The following is a 19473-nucleotide window of genomic DNA, read 5'->3' on the forward strand; positions in this document are numbered from 1 at the left end:
TTTCCCCTCACCTTCCCAACTCTGCCTCAGGTGATGTCCCTCCTCTGGCATTTCAGGCATTTGCTGCTCCAGATGCATCAATAGTAGAGGAGGATGGCATGGAGGAAGCCAAAGAGATATCATGAATAATGCAGGCAATGTGGGGAGAGAGGTCTGGGAGCCAGATTCCATCTGGCTCTTGGAGTGAAGTGGCAAATAAGGGGAGAGAGTATGGAGGTGAATTCTCCCAGCATCATTAACTTGCCTACCATTCTACAGGACCATTTTACCTTTCTATTCAAGACAGAAACCTGCTTTGGCTTCCATTGGATGTTCCAGTTCATGGAGGGGTAAGACTTACACCTGGGAAGCTGATGGCATTTGCCTCAGTCTTTGAGCAATTATGTCATTCAGTTGAAGGGAATGAGAAAGAATATCAACAAAATAGTCCTGGCCTGAAGACTCCAACACAGCACTCTGGCCATTTGTGAAAGCTCACACAGCAATCCAATAGCTCTTAGAAGCTGGGTGTTCCCATATTTGAGTTGAGGGGGCATTAGGTAACAAGGTTAATAATTTACCAGCTAACGTTAAGTGGGTGAGTGTTTAAGAAATTATTGTTTTTCCCTCACAGAGTCTCAAGTCTTCCTGCCTTTATTTTCTTTGAAAATTGTTTTATATGTTATACATATATATTGTTTTATTTGCCAGTTATTTCTGAACGTTATTTTATTTGCCAGTTTTTGGTTGTCATTCTATTGAAAATGTTATGTTGTTTCACTAGTAAAAAAATGTATTATATAATTGTCTTTTTTTTTAAACCAATGGTGCATGATATTATAGGGATAATGAAGTACTGAAATGTTTGAAGACTCATCCATGGATTATGAAGATTGTGTTCAACTAGTATTTATTTTATTGCACACAGAATGAAAAGAGGAAAGAAAATAAATAGTATCAACATTCAGGTTTGCCATCCCTTATAGATTTAAAACAGCTGGTAAACAGTTTCACTTTTAATTCAAGGGCCAAAGTTTTGCATAATTTATACCAGAAAAATACAGCACAAATCCAGGCTGTTGCAGGGTCATAGGACTGAAAAGAGCACCTCAGTTCTGGTTTCCTCTGAAAACATGAAGAAAGCCTGCTCTGCAAGGGCTCCATAGCAGAAGTGATGGAGGCCTGGCCTAGATAAGGATGAAAGGTATGTTGAAAAATCTAGGACCTTAAACACATGCTAAACTGATTGAGATGAAGTCTTAAGTGGGGAGACTAGGGTTTACCTTGAACAGTTTAGCATGTATATGCTGCCTTGTCTACCCTAGGCTTCTCAGACATGGTAGCTAGAATGGCTCAACATTTCACCTTTAAATTCTAGTCTGGACAAGGTTGGAAGGGAAAGATCAAGGGTTTACAACCAGAATTTGAGCATACAACTGTTTTTTTTTTTAACTCTGTATATGTGCCCTTTGGGGAGGCAGGAGATGGGTGGATATTATTCCTGTACTGCAATCAGCCAGTGGCCAGCAAGAATTTGGCTCTAAGACACTGGGCCTTATTCTCATTTATGCTACAGCCTCATTACTCAATTCTGGCAGTAAAAAAGAGACTTAACATGGCTAGAGTGGTGTCAAGGGGCCTTAGTGTAAATAAGAATAAGGTACAAAATGCCAAATGTAGGAAAGTAAAAGCAACACCAGAACAGAACAAAACCTCTGGCCATTTAAACCGTTAAACCAAACAATGCTATTATTTGGTTCTGATTTGATGCACAGTCCTAGATCTCCTTCCATTTTTTTACTGCGTACAGAATATTTGTCGCTCCCTTCAGGGCATGAGCAATAAACCTTCCCGACTGTCTGCTTTTTCTGTACTTCAGCCTCTTTAAAGACTCCAGATCCCTGTGGGTGTTCATTATCAGTCGACTAGAAAGAATGAAAACAAGATGTGTTTCACATTAGCAAAAAACTTCTCCACACAGCTGCAGAAATGAGATTCTAAATATCTTTAAAAAAAACCCCACTCTTATAAAGATCACAAATTTGTCCTTCGTTAATCTGAACACTCTATAATTCACATACTGGTTTTCTTTCCCTTGCAGATCACCTTTAATTGAAAGAACAGGTTTGTTGTGTCTTTCACAAAGAGAGATTTTCTCCAAAATATTAAATAGGTACAAATAAGCAAAAAATCTTAACAAAGCATTAGGCCCTATTCAGCATAAACATGTGCTTACCTTTAAACATGTGAATAAGGAAGGGATTGCTCATTGATTAAAGATGAATGGGGCCTAAAAGTAAAAACTCTTCAGATTTTATGGTTTGTTTACTTGCACTTATTTAATTCAAATTCCTAAATAGGGAGCTTAAATAAATGAAATCCCTTCCCCTCTCAGGCCTTGTCTTCACTGTGATAAAAGTAGGGGGGGGGGTTTAAATCATGAAGGCAGGAAAAGTATTTTAACATGTTATCTGCTAGCGGCTGACCGTGGACAGTCTACACTAAAAAACTAACTAGTAGAGATTAGGATTTACTTTGATCAAGCTAACCCATGTTAAAAAGAAAGAGATCTTGGAGTTATTGTGGATAGTTCCCTGAAAACATCCACTCAATGTGCAGCGGCAGTAAAAAAAGCTATTAGAATATTGGCAATAATTAGGAAAGGCATATATAATCAGACAGAAAATAACATATTGTCTCTATATAAATCCATGGTATCCCACATCTTGAATACTGGATGCAGATCTGGTTGCCCCATCTCAAAAAAGATGCACTGGAATTGGAAAAGGTACAGAAAAGGGCAAGAAAAACTATTTAGGGGAATGGAACAACTTTCATGAGGAGAGGTTAAGACTGGGATTTTTGAGTTTGGAACAGAGGTGACTAAGGGGGATATGATAGAGATCTACAAAATCATGACTGGTGTGGAGAAAGTAAATAAGGAAGTGTTATTTACTCCTCTTAACACAAGAACTAGCAGTCACCCAATTAAATTAAAAGGCAGCAGGTTTAAAACAAACAAAAGGAAGTATTTCTTCACACAATGCACAATCAACCTGTGGAACTCTTTGCAAGAGGATGTTGTGAAGGCCAAGACTATAACAGGGTTCAAGAAAGAACTAGATAAGTTCATGGAGGATAGGTCCATCAATGGCTATCAGCCAGGATGGGCAGGGATGCAACACCATGCTCTGAAGAGTCCCTAGCCTCTGTTTGTTAGAAACTGGGAATGGGTGACAGGGGATGGACCACTTGATGATTATCTGTTCTGTTCATTCCCTCTGAAATACCTGGTATTGGCCATTGTCTGAAGACAGGCTACTGGGCTTGATGGACCATTGGCCTGACCCAGTATGGTCATTCTTATGTAATTACAATTTGCTGTATGTACACTAGGATTTTGGAAAAAGTATCTTTTTTTTCCTAGCAAAGACAATGCCATAAACTTTGACCCTTCAATCCCTGTGTGGTTTGCAGCAGAGTGTGTAGTAAGGCTGTTACACTCCAGCACAAGTGTGAATGGAGGTTTGTAGCATAAGTAATCTTAAACCAAGTCTTTCACAGTAAGCAGTAGTTTCAACCTGCTGGTACGCAGGAGTGATATGTTTCAGAGTAGCAGCCATGTTAGTCTGTATTCGCAAAAAGAAAAGGAGTACTTGTGGCACCTTAGAGACTAACAAATGTATTTGAGCATAAGCTTTCGTGAGTTACAGCTCACTTCATCGGATGCATTCAGTGGATCCGATGAAGTGAGCTGTAGCTCACGAAAGCTTATGCTCAAATACATTTGTTAGTCTCTAAGGTGCCACAAGTACTCCTTTTCTTTTTAGGAATGATATGGTAGCCTCACAGTAGCTCTGTCATTAGTGCAGGAGTCCCTCTCCTGTGCTCCCTGCTCTACTAATCACTTTTAAACCTTGCCCTTATGCCCATGTAACCGTGCACATGACTTGTGCAGGTTCAATCTCTTACAGGGCATACAAAGACCTAGACATTTGACACTAAAACAAACCAAATCTCTGAAGCTGTCTGTATTATAAAGCGCAATGAATCAATCCTCCTATCCTTCAGTCAATAATCAAGAGAATCACATGCTGTGAAGAGTTCTACATGCACCATCCCTGATACAGAAATTATGTTCTTACTTGAGATTAGAGAGCTCAATAATCAGACCACAAACAACATCTGTTGCATCTTCCTCTTTGGTGGGCTCACAACCCCCCTCCATCATCTCAACCCTGATGAAAAAAGGAAGAAGAGAAGAACTAAAATAGCCCTAATCACCAACACATCAGTACGCACTCAGCTAAAACATTAGGCCTGATTCTCATTTATACTAAGGCCCCTATACAGTATATGGCTAACTGCAACTTACTCCCTCTTTAAGGCTTCTGTACACTGCCAAAGGGGTAAAAGAGCCTTAGTGTAAACAAAAATCAGGCTCATTATATATTGAGGCTACCTGTACACTTAAATTGCTGCAGCTGTGCTGTTGTAGGACTTCAGTGTAGACACTCACTATAGTGACGGGAGGGGTTCTTCCATCACTGTAGTTAATCCTTGAGAGGCAGCAGCTAGGTTGACAGAAGAATTCTTCCATCAGCCTAGTACTGTCTACACTGGGGATTAGGTTGGCTTAACTACATCACTCAGGAATGTGGATTTTCACACCCCTGAGCAACGTAGCTGGGTTGACGTAACTTTTCTACTATATATATAGTTTCCATTTTTTCAAGCTCTTCAGATTTTTTTTTTACTTATGTTCTTATTTTCAGAAAAATCAGAATGAGGTTCTAGGAAGAAAACTGTATTACAGTGATAGGCAGCCTTTGGCATGCGGCCCGCCAGGGTAAGCCCCCTGGTGGGCTGGGCCGGTTTGTTTACCTGCCATGTCCGCAGGTTCGGCCGATCGCAGCTCCCATTGGTCGCAGTTCGCTGTCCCAGGCCAATGGGGGCTGCGGGAAGCGACAGCCAGCACATCCCTTGGGCCACACCACTTTCTGCGGCCCCCATTGGCCTGGAGTGGCAAACCGCAGCCAGTGGGAGCCATGATCGGCTGAATCTGCAGACGCAGCAGGTAAATAAACCGGCCCAGCCCACTAGGGGGCCTACCCTGACAGGTCGCATGCCAAAGGTTGCCGATTCCTGCTGTATTACCTATACAATGAAAAATTCCCTATATTTGGTATTTGACCAGAAACTAGTATCTCACATTGCTACACATCACTCATCTGAAAGGATTCCATCATGCCTTGCAAACTATAGTAATGACTTTGTCCACCCACTCCAGAAGAGTATGGAACAAAGCAGTTAGAAGCCCTCGGCAACATTATGCAATAGTTTAGGGCAGGAAGTAAATATTAAATCCATTTAAAAATGCAAGGGAAGTTTTAGGTAGGCAAAATGTAATTGCCCAATTCCAGATTGTCCCCAACTCTAATCCATGTGTAGAGCACACCTCTGCATGCGAATCCACTATGCCATCTCACACCTCCTCCCCCCCATAAGGAGGCTAGTACCCACATATTTATACATGGATACTTATCATATAGAGTGGCAATGACAGAGCGTCTGTATAGCTCCAAAATCAGGACTACAGCCAGCTCACACTTTCCATTCTTTCCATGATAGCTTGAAATACAATTGAATCTTGTTATCCCTTCTTACCAGAAATGTTCCTAGTACCAAAGAAGTCCATTGAAATAACAGTTATTCTATTTCCAGTAGTCAGGATTAATATGTACAGTCCTGGACTGGTGAAATGCAATATTGCTTAGTCCAGAGCATGAATCTATGAATGGAAGGAACATATTGAAAATACGGTTTCACATTGCTCAGTAGGAAGTCTCCCTACCTGGGTTGCAGCTTGTTTGGGTAAGATATATTAATGATAGGGACTGGTATGTTTGGACCACGCCGTTCTCTTTCAGGATACAGATCACTTTCAGGGATGGAAGGACTGCAATTACTATCCACAGAAAATGGCTGAGAGGGAGGAAGTTAATTCAAAAATAGAGAAATGCTCTGTATAAAGATTTAATTTGACACACCAAGAGAAGTTGCTTAATGCACCACTGGGAAGTGCTCAGATATTACGGGATGAGTGTGGTATAAAAACCTATATAGAATAGTATAGAATAGAATTCCAATGTGTAGTCATCCCTTTCTCATGTTCCATGCCAAATTAAAACCAGGAAAGAGGAAATCCTATTGTTATTTTGCACAAAGTTTGCACATCCTGGTATAATAATAACAATAATTAATAAATTAGTTATTAAGCAATCAGTGATGAGTACAGGCAGAACTCTCATGCAGGTATATTCTTTAATGAGTTGCCCAAACTGTGCTACACTAAAAGCCTCATTGGCAACTTTTAGGGAGCCCAAAGGCTGTATTTAGACCCCAATCCTAAAGAGCTCAAGCTGTGCAACCAAAAATGGAGGCACACAAAAGTAATAGTCACTTTTGAAGATTTTGCCTGTTTATCAGTTTTATTCTCACCCTGCAGCTTTTGGCATTTAGGGGGAATGTGGCCAAAAGCTACATTTTAAGACTGTACGCTGTATTTGGCCAGCAGGATGCATTTTGGATAGTTCTACCCTAAGGTAGCATGTTTTAAACAAATGCCACCAAGGCTAAAAAAGTGTGGGGGGGTTGATTCTGTTCTTAAAAGAAGTATTTTAAATAAATGCCCTTATCAGAAATGCCTTACCCAATGGGTCTATATTTAAGCCACAATTCAGTAGAACACTTAAGCATGTAAGGAGTCCCATTTAACTTTAAACATGTCACAGCTCTAGTCAAGCTCTCTCTTCTGTACACTCACCTGGCTGTAGTGTTTGGGTCCCACCATGTTGGACTCATGCTTTTAAGCTTCCTAAGTCTGAGCAGAGTCCAGGCACTGCCTCTGGCTTTGGTTTTTCTAGGCACTTTCTCAGGTGTAGATCCTCTATTCTGAGAGCTGAGACCAGTGGTATAACTGCCCAGGCTCTGTGACTAGCTCCCCAGACTCCTCAATACACACAACCTTCCCAGAGCTACAGCCTTGTGGGCACCCTCATTTTGAGGGACAATCGATAGTTGAAGCATATATTGGATAGACTTTGCAAAGATTTCTAACACAATTTAAACAGCACAAGAGATATACAGATATAATAATAAAACATTGCCTCAGTTTTCTCACCATTCCTGAGTGTTCTTTGGGATATGGTCAGAGTCCTCTAGGTGTCCCCCTCCTCCACATGGCTTTGCCTCTAAATCATATAGTCTCTCTCCTGCAGCTAGCTTCCTTTTTCCTCAGCTGGTCCTTCAGTCATAAAGGACTCCTATGAAAGCATGAGCCTTTGTTCTTCTCTCCTACCCAAGCTTCCTTTCTGGCTTTATGAGTTTTTATCTCCTAGTATTAACACCTCGTTTCTTTGTTTTCTCGTTTTGGGGAAATTCCACTGTTCAAACCCCTTGTCCCCTTCCCTGCAGACAAACTTGGTCAACCCCATTTCCCTGGGCATTCAGTTACACAGCATTTTCATAAAATCAACCAGAATTTGTAAGTTATCAGCAGATACTCCAAATTGTCACAAAACACAGGAACAGTCCCCCTGACTTCCAATGGGATTATTCACATGCTCAAAATTATGCACATGCTTATATGTTTTGCTGAATTGGGGCCTGAGGTAGGCCCTAATTAAATCTCATAATGTACACTATAAACTGATCATAAAAGAAGCCAGAAAATTTGCATCTATATATAAAATTCCACATTTGCCAGGTGCATTTTGAATGTTGTTTTCCTTTGTATGCTAGGTGGGCCCAATTCAGTTCAAAATGGGTATGTATGCTCAACATTATTGTAACTTGACAATCAACTTACCTGCTGCAGTGGAAATTCAATTCTGTTATCTTCAAGGACACTCTGTAACTGGTTGTCAGGCAACAATTCTAGATCCAGAGAAAGTGCATCTTCCCAAGGTGAGCAGGTTTGGTCCACAGGGGAAGGATCCCTCAGTGCACCACTAGGCAAACCTGTATCTGCTGCAGAAAGAGATTTCCAGCCACCTGAATTAGCATCAGTTTCTCTTTTATGATTGAGTATCACCTTTTCTCTTTCCAGTTGCTCAAGAACATCTATAGGGGAAAGACAATTTTTCATGGGAACAAGGTCCATCTTATTTTTCTCACAAATGACCATTTCTTCATTGTTTTTTACATTCAACGGGAGGCCAAATGAAAGGGGAGAAGATTTTATTCCTGCCTCTGGAACAATCTCTGTATTTGACTGTTTCCCTTCTAATAAATTAGGTCTTGCATCACAGATACTAACTGGTGACTGTTTCCTATCAGGCCTCACCTTCTCATTTCCATTTTCCTTCCACCACTCCAAAGTGATGTAGTCTTCTTGATTGTTCTCACATACAAAGCTATTATCAATCAAGAGGGTTGAAGCATTTGGGTCAGATTCTTCTCTGGTGCCTACAGATGTCTCACTCTTCTTTTCTGCCTCTTCTTTGCCTGTATCACTCTCTCCAGTGTAAAAAGCTGGTTGCAGTGAGGTGTTGCTGCACTCTGAGTGACCACACCCTTCAGTTTGTAGGCAAAATAGACTGATTGGTTCAATAGCTTGTATGCTTTTTGATTCAGTAACCTCTACATCCATCTTCAGATCAACAATCATGGATTGAGTACTACTAAGAAAATCCTTCCCAGAAATATCTCTGTCTTTGTCACTGCTGATTTTCTCCGAGACTCTGCCACTGTTGTGAGGGATGCTTTGCTCTGCAACTTTACCACTGCTTTGCAGGCTCTTTTGCTCCAAGACTCTGCCACTGCTCTGTGGGCTGCTTTTCTCTGTGACTTTGCAATTGGCTCTTTGCTCTACTACAACTTCAGCACTTATGCATGGACTACTTTGCTGTGTGGCTTTGCCACTGCTTTTTGAGCTGCTTTGATCTGCAATTTTACCAGCGCTGCACAGGTTGCTGTGTTCTGCAATTTTGCCACTGCTGTGAAGGCTGTTTTGTTCTGCAGCTTTGCCATCTTTGAATGGACTGTTCTGCTCTGCTCCTTTGTCACTGCTGCTTTGCTCTTCTCCTCTGCCCCTTGTGCATGAGTTGTTCTTTTCCTTATCTGTGGTGATGTTTAAATCTACTAAAAATTGAGGTTTAATTAGGTTGCTCTCCATTTTGCTTTTGATGCTTGTATCCATCAGATCTATGACTTCCCCATGAACATTTTTAGTCTCTTTTTCTTCTTTAACAAAGTTGTCTAATTTTATGGCAATTTCATCCTCCTCTGTAGGTTTATTTTGGTCCACATTCTCAAGGCAACTATTCAGAAGGTCTTCATTTTGATTGCCTTTACCTCTGTCAGAAATTCTGTGTTCTCTTAGTATACTACAGCTCACATCCTTTTCAATGGGGCATTCAAGTGACCCTAGAGATAGGTTCCTGTTTTCATGACTGCCTGCATCCTTATGATATAAAGTATCTAGAAATAAGGGAACAAGTTCCACGAAGGTGTTTTTGTCACAGTTGTCTTCTTGTAAATTAAATGCTATCCCTGTTCCTTGGTGAGAATCACCTACCGTAGCAGCCTCATTGCTTATGTTTTTAATCTTGTGCTGGTTTTGAGTTTTAACATCCAGCCCTTCACTAGTACATTTCTGACAGTGAGAAATTACCGTATCTCCAGCTTCTTGCCCTTTGGTCCCCATCAACTGAAATGATTCTGGTGGGAACTTTGCTTCCTGCATATCTGCTTCTGAGGACTCACATGCCGGATTGCTGTCTGTGCATTGGAGATTAGACTCTAATATTTCCTGAAGTTTGTGCATCATTAGTGTCTTGAAGGAAAATAACAGAGCAACGTCAGTATTTTCCAGTCTATAGATCTCTACTCCAATCTATACAAACAATTACCAGGCAATTTATAGGAGCTGTACACTGAATTCAGAGGATATTTACAAAGGTGAAAATTATATGTAAGTATGTGATAAAGTTAATAATAATCAGTTGTTCCCAAAGGTGTCTGAAAGTCCATTAGCAGACAATGAAAAGTAGTGGGGGCTAATCCTCAGATGGTGTAAACTGGCATAGTTCCATTGAGTTTAATATATACTGACCCAGGATCTGCATGAGGCTTTGTCCTCTCTCTCTCAGAACAGTTTTCTGAGGCCCGATGAATCTCCCAAGGACCCCTGCCAACAGCAGACTGTGCCGCAGTTCACAGAATTCAGAAAGATTTTTAAATACACCCACTGAACAGCTTTCCCTTTTTTAGTCCTCCTGGATTTATTACTCCCATTTGCATGGGAATATATAGTAGTTGTTCCACTCTGCTGAGCCAACTTACACCATGGAATAATTTCTCAAGGGATTTAGTGGAAACCCTGTCGTTGAGTCATTTAAAACTGAACAAGACAAAGCACTAGAAAAGAGATTGCATAGCAATCTTACAGGCCTAGTTAAGAGGAAATAGACTAGAGTAGATGGACCTAATACGTTTTTTTCCCATCCTTCATATTTATGGTTCTACAATAAGCAGAGCCAAGATTTATTATATCTTGTTGGCTGGTCAATTATTGTATATTACTGACATCAGGAAACATTTTCAAAAGTGCCTAAGTAACTTAAAAGCCTAAGTCTCATTTTTAAGAGTAACTTTGACACTTAGAAGCCTCTAAGTCTCATTGAAAGGGACTTCAACCCTAAGTGTCTTTTGAAGAAGGGACTTAGGCTCCTAAGTCACTTATATGCTTTTGAAAATTTCATGCATAATGTTTTCATTCTCTTCATATCTGGGCAAAACTTTTCGAAGAACCAAAGGGGTTCATTTCTGGGCACTGTTCCATTGAACTGTGTTGCATGGAATATGTTCATCTTTAATTACTAATATGAAATAAAATGTACTTTAAATTTTAGAGTCAAAAGGAATTATTTTGCTAAATGTTCTCCAACATATAACAAGAGGTGCCTGTAAATTGTAGGTGCTCTTGTATATAACTGCACATGCATTGGTAGGGCTGTCTAACATGTTAATTGATGATCCAGTGCTGTACCTGTTCTGTTTGAAACCCTGCTGCTTCTCCATCATTTCTCTCAGGTGTTTCAGTCAAACCTTTCTTTGGTTTTGCAAAGACTGGCACAAACTTCCCTGCTGAATTCTACAACCAAGTTCAATAATGATGAGTGTAAAGGGTGGTTATTACCAAATGTACTAAGTAATACAGCACTCTGAGCAACCCTGACCGGAGCTCCCTCAGATCAGACACTTTCACTATTGATTAGAAAGATAACAAGGGAATGAATTTATCTGGTTTTATAATCCTGTCTAGTTAAATAATGCAAACCAACCCATTTCAATCTACCAAATAACATGTCAAGCCTGAATCTAAACTCACACAGACTACTTGCCTGAACATAGAAAACAGAGCTGAATAATTTAAAGAATGCATTTCACATAATTTCACACATTTTAACATTTACTTTACAGTAGAACAGAGGATTGCATTAGTTGCACATTATTAATATGTATTTAGGTCTTGTGATGAATGTGTGGTCCATAGGCAGCATCTCTACTAAGTCAACCTTTTTCTAATGCATGTTGCTTTGGTAAAGCTGCTGCCAACAAACCATGAGCATCCAAGTTTGAGGTGTAGGAGATAACAATATGTACACCCAACAAATCCAGCTACATAGTGGAATCAAATCCAGCTGTGCCATGGAGGGAATTCACTAACAGACGAATGTCTAGACAGCACCTAGCAGACCACAGCACAATTTATTGCTAATATTAGTTTTGCATCACACCATTAGAACAGACTTACTTGTGATAAAGGAAGAGAAATAAACTCCTTTGCCTGACTTAACTGTTTCAGCTCAGTGGTAGTCTTTCTTTCTTCATCACCTGAGCTGGTTAGAAAAAGAGAGCACAACAGCATGCACATTTAGAAACTGTAAATTAACAAATTAATAAATTCCCTATGGAGAGGTTAGAGCACAGATTCTGGGCCCCTGCATTCTATTTCCAGCTCTACCAATGCCTTGCCATGTTATCTTGGAGCAAATCATAATAATTCTGGGCCTGTTCTTCCTTCTGTAAAAAGGAGATAACAATATGGATCCATTTCACAGGAATTCTGTGAGACTATCTGTAAAACACTCTGAGACCCTCAACTGAAAGACACAACTGAAGCACAAAGTATTAATATATACCAGTAAAACTGAAGCAAACATATACAGTATAAATCAGGGGTTCTCAAACTCGGGGTCTGGACCCCTCATGGGGTCGCGAGGTTATTACATGGGGGGTCGTGAGCTGTCAGCCTCCTCCCCAAATCCCGCTTTGCCTCCAGTATTTATAATGGTATTAAATATATTTTAAAAGTGTTTTTAATGTATAAGGGGGGTCACACTCAGAGACTTGCTATGTGAAAGGGGTCACCAATACAAAAGTCTGAGAACCCCTGGTACAAATACAGGGCCTGATTTTTGAGAGGTGTTGAGCCAGCACAACTCTATAACTTCATTTGGAGTTATACATGCTTAATAACTCTGAAAATTAGGTCCATGGGGACAAATCTTGCAGTTCTTGACTTATTAGGTTTGCCTGAGTAAAGAACTGCAGAATTTGGCCCTCAGGCTTCAAGTGAACGTTCTCCTATAAAGAAATCGTATGTGAAAGAAATTCTGAGCAAGTGATCAAAGACAGTGAAAATTAAATGTGCAGGGAGTCAGAAAAAGGAAGTCTTTCTCCATATTCATCCCGCTCACCCAACTCTACAGTGAGAACTTCCCCCCCGCCTTTGTTACTCCAAATCTCTGTCTTCTATCATCCAAGAAACTCATGTCTGATGATTCCAGTGCTTCATGGGGAATTCAATTACCTTGTTTGCAAGTTTACTGCCAAAGCTTCAGTGTTTTCCTGGCTGTTCTCTTCCCATTCCTGCTTTGTTCCTGCTGTAGTTGGTTTTGATTTTCTTTTGGAATCATTGGATTGAGGTTGTATTGCTATTTCAAAATTATTCTCTGCTGTCAGCTGGGAGTTCTCCCTAAGGCTTCTTTTTGCTTTGGAAACATTGAGTTCATTGTTTTCTTCTTTTAAGGGAAAAAATCATTAAAAAGTCAAATTGATAAATGTTCTATGCAACAGGAATAATTACACTACATCTCTCATCTAGAACAGAAAAAGAGTGCAATTTTATACAGTTACATTGTAGCTTGAGAGCTGTGGCAATTACTCCACAGGCCCTATCAATGGAAACTTAATAACCTCAAAGTATCATTATACATTTGACCAAGTGGTCATTAGTGCAGGTTTTGCATTAATTTTTGTGGCTACATAAAAATGTCAAACTAACAGTAAATTTCTAATGCAGTCTGTGACACAACATAAAATGCTACAGATGATTTTGGATCTGATAGTCAGTTTTGCTAAGGACCCTTTGCAGCACTCTTGCAGTGTTAAGGTACCTTAAAGTGGGTGTAAAGCAGCATTTTTACACTGCCAGAGGGGTTTAAATTGGCTTTAGTGTAACTAAGGATCAGGCCCTTTAACTGTATACAGCAATCCTCTTAATGATGTGGCACAGGGATTTAGCAACATTGAGGTAAGCTACATTAGATATTTGCTAGCTGCCAGAACCTATTTTTTATATATATTGTAATAATTCACTGAGCATCCGAGGAACTTCACAGAAATTACTATCCTGCACATCATGGTGATCAGGAGCTTAATTACAATATCAAAGATGAATTTTATATCCTCCTGCTACAGAAACACACATCTCTACCATCTGAGCTAAAGGAGGATCTTCTTTAGTTGTTAGCAATATAGGACCTATGATACACAGTAGAGGACTTCTGATCCCAGTTGAGGGAAGTGGTGCCTTAGCCAGTTCAGTACAGTATTTACATCAGTTTAAATAAAGATCCTGGTACTTTTATTTTTCTCAGTAAATGCATAAAACATATGGGTTGGATAAATTCATGACCAGTAAAACCTAAATTTGTCCATGTTTGTCTTCATCCTGAGGTTGCAAGCAGATTAGCCATGAGTGATATTTTAAGAGGCTACAGGCTGTATTTGTCCCACTTGCTGCACTTTGGACACCTCCTGATTTGGCAGAGTGGAAAACAAATGCTAAGAAAGGAATTCTGAAACCCCCTCTGCATCTTGGAAGAAAGCCTCATGTATGTTGCCAGTGTTAAAAGTTAATTATGCAGTGGTCAAATTCCAGGTCTCCTTTCTCGAGTAAACCTGTAAGCACTGCTAGCTGAGAGAGGCTGAACAGGAATTCTCTAGTGATCCTCCACCTACCAGAAAGCTGCATAACACAAACTACATAATAATTATGCCACAATGTATAATTTGACAAAACTCAATCTCTGAGTAGATTAGACAGGTTCTACTCAGGGGAGGGAGCTGAGACTGAACTAGTTCAGCAGTAAGAACTAAAAATTATCACCCATACGGTTAAGCTTAGTTTGGTCATGTCATTCCTTGGACCCAATTCTTCTTTTACACAATGGTGTAAATCAGGAGCAATTCTGTTGAAGTCAATGCAGTTACAACTGTGTAAATAGGTTTGACAGAATTTGATTATTATTTTTTCATAATTTTGATAGATAATACCAATGTTTAATTTTTAAGCATTTTTATTTATTTAAATTTTCACCATAGTGCAAAGTTACAGGTTTCAAGTATTTTTTTCTATTTTTATTGATTTAAATGTTCACAGTTGCAGGAAATTATAAGGTGGTCAGACAATTATTTGATGACAATAGACATAGATTTAAAATTAAAACTTTATAACTATTAAAACACAAATTATCAACATCACCTATCAAAATATACAAAGTAAATATCCATAAATAAAATACTTATAAATTCTCAAGCAGCATTTTTCATACTTTGCCTTTCTGTAAATTTTGATTATTACTGACAGAAATATTTTTTCATCAGTTTGTGTATCCTGGGACCAACTCAGCTACAACACTGCAAATTACGATGAAATAGACATTTACTGACATTTATTGAAAAAATCTAATCCTTCCGAGCCTAAGTGTAAATGAGAGCAGAATCAGGCCCTTTGCCTTTAGGTCCTTACTGCAGTGTATTGGCAGGAAGCTTGCTCTCGCATACATGCACTGCCATCTGATCTTTGAATAGAGAGTTCAAGTGCTGCTAGCCCTCTAGGAGTACCAGTTTCCCATACTCTCCACCAAAGTTAAAAGAACCTAAGCAGATCTGATTGATTCTAGAGTGTTTTTAAAATGGACTGTCATGCTGTGCTGGATTTTTAAAGATGCAGCATTTATTGATTCTTCAAGTGTGTTTCAGTTAGATGGGGGTAAAAAGATGAGGATTCTTTCCAAAGAAATGCAGACTGTGCTCCCCACATCAACTCTAGTTCTTTATTACCAACTGTACTAAGAGGCACCAGGCCAGACTCCCTTCTGATATCCTATGGAGTAAGAACAAATGCAATCAAGAGAGACAGCAGGAACACACAATGCAAATGTTGAATTCTTGTGTACCCAAACAAGAAGAAATGCACTTGCTACATGATAAACAGCCAGGGTCTCTAAGTGCAGACTACTGAGAAACTTCATGAAATATTTATTAAAACAAAACCACTTGAGAGTAGAGCTTTACCTCTTCTGTCACTGACATACAAAGTGTGACCTCACATGTACAGTGCATGTGAGGTCATGCTGTGCAGAGGATGCCATTGTTATTGTTTGAGCCCAGGCACCTCTTTCTTTACAAATTAAGCACTGCCTGAGAGGAAGTGTTATAAAGGAACTGGAGGAACCAACTGGGTGCTATTCCCTGCTTTGTCAATGGCTCATTGTGTGGCTACGGGCAAATTACCGCACATGTCAGTGCTTCCATATCCTCATCTGCAAAACAGGGATAATAATAGATATCTACCACACAAAGGGGTTGTAAATGTAATTAATATCTGTAAAATACTTTGAGATCTTCATATGAAAGTTGCTATAGAAATGCAAAGTATTGTACAGCAGGATGAAAGGAGGAGAAACGGTGGTGACATAAGTGCTGACTCCGTGGGTGCTCCAGGGCTAAAACACCCACAGAAGAAAATCAGTGGGTGCTTAGCAGCCACTGCCCCCCAACCCCCGTTCACCAGCGGCTCTGCCGATCAACTCCTCCCTCTCCCTCTCAGCACCTCCTGCCTGCCACGATCAGCTGTTCCACGGCATGCAGGAGGCACTGGGGGGGGTGCAGGGGGGCTTGCTCTGGGGAGGGGGCGGAACTGGGTGGGAAGAGGCAGGCCAGGGATGGAGCAGGGGCAGGCTGGGGATGGGGACGTGGGAGAAGGGGTGGGGGTGGAGCCTGGGGTGGAGCAGGGGCAGAAAGAGGCAGGGCAGGTATGGGCATTTGGGGGAAGGGGTCGCATGGGTGTGGGGCAGAGCAGGGGTGCTAAGCACCCCCGGGGCTTGGAGGAAGCCGGTGCCTGCGGGTGGTGGTACTCTTCTAAGCTCCACCTACAAAGTAAGATCTGCCCATGTGAGGTGCCAAAATGAGAAAGCAGTGGCTCACAATAGATTGTGCAGTTGTTTAAAATATGAGTGTGTGTACTCCCTGAAACTCCTTGAAACCAGATCCCTCTCACTAGTGTAGCAACCTGCATCGAGATGGAGAAACACATTTTGCAGGGCGGAAAGGTTTGGAGGAGACACCAGGCAAGAGCCAGTCTGCCTGTGCATGGTTTGAATGCTAGAGTAGACAACATCTCTGTAAAAAATTATCTTAATAAAGAGCCAATTCAGTTTTAGAAACATGAAGCCCTCTTATTATTCTCCAGCACCAGGTACATGAAACTAGCGGGCTTCAATACACCCCTGGACTCTGCTAGGTTGGGGGGAAAGAAATAAGTGGTGGCATCTCACACCCACTTGTAGCACCAAACTGGGCCCTGGTATTTTATTATTATTACCTGGTAGTTTTTTCTTCCTTTTATTCATCTTGACGGCTTGGTAAATCTAGATGGGGGAAAACACAAGAGTGCTCAAGATACACAAGTCTCAGTGTACGTTATTTCATACAAGCCAAAACACATTAAATATAAATGTTGAAATTTTACTATGGATTTTTAAAATTATTAGTACATAATGCCAGGAGATATTTTTTCCATCCATAGTATTTGAGTGGATATGCCAGACGAAGGTATTTGCAGTGCTGTTGTAGCCATCTCGAAGAAGAGCTCGGTGTCACTCAAAAGCTTGTCTCTTTCACCAGCAGAAGTTGGTCCAAAAAAAGACATTACCTCCCCCACCTTGTCTTCTCATGCAGGACAAAGGGAAGTTATGCAGATTATTCAGGTACAGGGATAAAGATTTTGCCCACATGTTGTTACACCTATCATCAAAGTATCTAGACACCTTACAAAGTTGACACTGAAATATTCAAGATCTCAATTAGAGAGGCCAAGCACTATGCACCCCTGCTGCCTGCAGTTTTACCAGTGAGCTGGGAAATCAGGATTTAACCAGCTCAGAAGGCTTGGGCACTGAGTTACTTCTTTTTGCAGCTCTTTCTATTCTAAGAGTGGGCAGCTTCCTGGTAAATCACTTTTCTGCAGGGAAAAAGAACAGGAGGACTTGTGGCACCTTAGAGACTAACCAATTTATTTGAGCATAAGCTTTCGTGAGCTACAGCTCACTTCATCGGACGCATTCAGTGGAAAATACAGTGGAGAGATTTATATACATAGAGAACATGAACCAATGGGTGTTACCATACACACTGTAACCAGAGTGATCACTTAAGGTGAGCTATTACCAGCAGGAGAGCGGGGTCAGGGGGGTAGGGGGGAACCTTTTGTAGTGATCATCAAGGTGGGCCATTTCCAGCAGTTGACAAGAACGTGTGAGCAACAGTGCTGGGGGGAGGGGGGGGAATAAACAAGGCGAAATAGTTTTACTTTGTGTAATGACCCATCCACTCCCAGTCTTTATTCAAGCCTAAATTAATTGTATCCAGTCTGCAAATTAATTCCAATTCAGCAGTCTCTCTTTTTGCGAATACAGACTAACATGGCTGCTACTCTGAAACCCGTTTTCTGCAGGGAGTGATCTCCAGTGGTATGGGCCTGCTATTGAGAAAACTGTGCCATTCCAATGCAATGTAGTGATGTCGCTGTGAATGGCATATCTCCTCATCACCACATGGCATCTTGGTATGCCGACATTGTGCCAGCACTAGAGCTGGTTGAAGTTTTTTTTTGGTCCGAACAGTTTTCCATTGGAAAACGCTATTTCAACTAAACCAAATTTTGTATTATTTTGGCTAAATTGTGTTTTGAAAAAAAAAAAAAACTGGAAAAAGTTTTTAAAATGCGGAAACATCCTGCTTTGACATTTTCAGAAGAGAAAGTTTCGATTTTTAGTTTCGAAGCAGCTTTCAGTTTTGAAAATTTACAGTAAAAGCCTCTTTAAAATAGTCAAAGATCAAACTGAAACATTTCATATGTATCAAAAGCAAGCGTTTTCAATGGACCTAAAAGTAATTGTATTTAGACTTTTGTTTTGACAGGTTTCAGAGTGGCCGCTGTGTCAGTCTGCATCCGCAGAAAGAACAGGAGGCCTTGTGGCACCTTAGAGACTAACAAATTTATTCGAGCAGAAGCTTTCGGGAGCCGATGCGTCCGACGAAGTGCGCCTTTTCTTCTTGTTTTGGAAGGTTCGCCTTTCGTCTCAAGTCAGGCCACGTTTCCTCAGATCGTCTAAGTTTGTCACGGGGACAGAACATCCGTTCCCTGGCCGGGGCCCGCCAGCCAGCGCGTCGTCCGCTCGCTGTGACACGGTGGCATCCTGGCGTCACCCCGCTGCACCAGCAGCTCCTGACGGTATGGCCGGAGGGAGGCGGCCCATCTCCACCGGATGAGCCGGCCCCTTGGCACCACCGCATCCTGCCAACGCACGGTTACCCGTTGCTTGGCTGCGGCGGGTGCTACTGCGGGCAGCCCAGCCACAGCCCTGCCGCCTGTCTGTTGAGGCCGGGGGATGGGGGTGGTGGGCCTCCTCCTCCTCCCCCCCAAGCGCGATAGTCACCTCAGGAGAGAAGGGGGGTATGCGCTCCCCTCAGCGCCACTCGGGTTTTCCCGCCCTTTCGGGGTCTCTCTCACCCCCTTGCCCCGCCCTTCGCCTCAGGGCTCGCGCCGGCGTCGCCTCAGGCCGCCGTCGCCGCCAGAGGCTCGCGCTCGCCTTTCCCGCCCTTTCCCCAACCGGCCCTAGCTTGGCCCCGCCCCTCTCGCTTCGCCGCGGCGCTCCCCGGCTCCCTGGCCGGGCATTTAGCTCCGCCCCCTAATGGGGGCCCAGCCCAGGTTTCGTCCGCCCTCTCTCTCAGCCACGCCCCCCGGTTAAGGTTCCCAGTTCCCTCCCGACCTTTGGCTGTTAGCCCCGCCCCTCTTTAGGTCTCGCCTCCTCCACTATTACACATGCGCGCTTCAGCTCCCTCCCTGCGTTGTCT

General features: G+C 41.7%; 1 protein-coding gene across 4 annotated transcripts; it reads right to left on the bottom strand.

Moving 5' to 3' along the window:
• Positions 1–909: 909 nt before the first annotated feature.
• BRME1 (break repair meiotic recombinase recruitment factor 1) lies at positions 910–19161 on the bottom strand. Of its 4 annotated transcripts, none has more exons than XM_073318457.1 (9): positions 19056–19161; positions 16940–16985; positions 12860–13070; positions 11801–11885; positions 11033–11137; positions 7850–9817; positions 5834–5964; positions 4125–4217; positions 1679–1904 (listed from the first exon to the last, which is right to left on the bottom strand). In XM_073318457.1, the coding sequence occupies exons 2-9, from the start codon at positions 16965–16967 to the stop codon at positions 1757–1759; spliced, it is 2769 nt and encodes a 922-aa protein (XP_073174558.1). In that variant the 5' UTR covers positions 16968–16985; positions 19056–19161; the 3' UTR covers positions 1679–1756. The 4 variants fall into 4 exon arrangements, with proteins under 4 accessions (XP_073174559.1, XP_073174558.1, XP_073174557.1 ...); XM_073318456.1 differs by lacking the exon at positions 19056–19161 and adding an exon at positions 17112–17420; XM_073318459.1 differs by lacking the exons at positions 11033–11137; positions 19056–19161 and adding an exon at positions 17112–17420.
• Between the last annotated feature and the right edge of the window lie 312 nt (positions 19162–19473).

Source organism: Lepidochelys kempii, chromosome 20, assembly GCF_965140265.1.
Source record: "Lepidochelys kempii isolate rLepKem1 chromosome 20, rLepKem1.hap2, whole genome shotgun sequence".
NCBI classification, from domain to species: Eukaryota; Metazoa; Chordata; order Testudines; family Cheloniidae; genus Lepidochelys; species Lepidochelys kempii.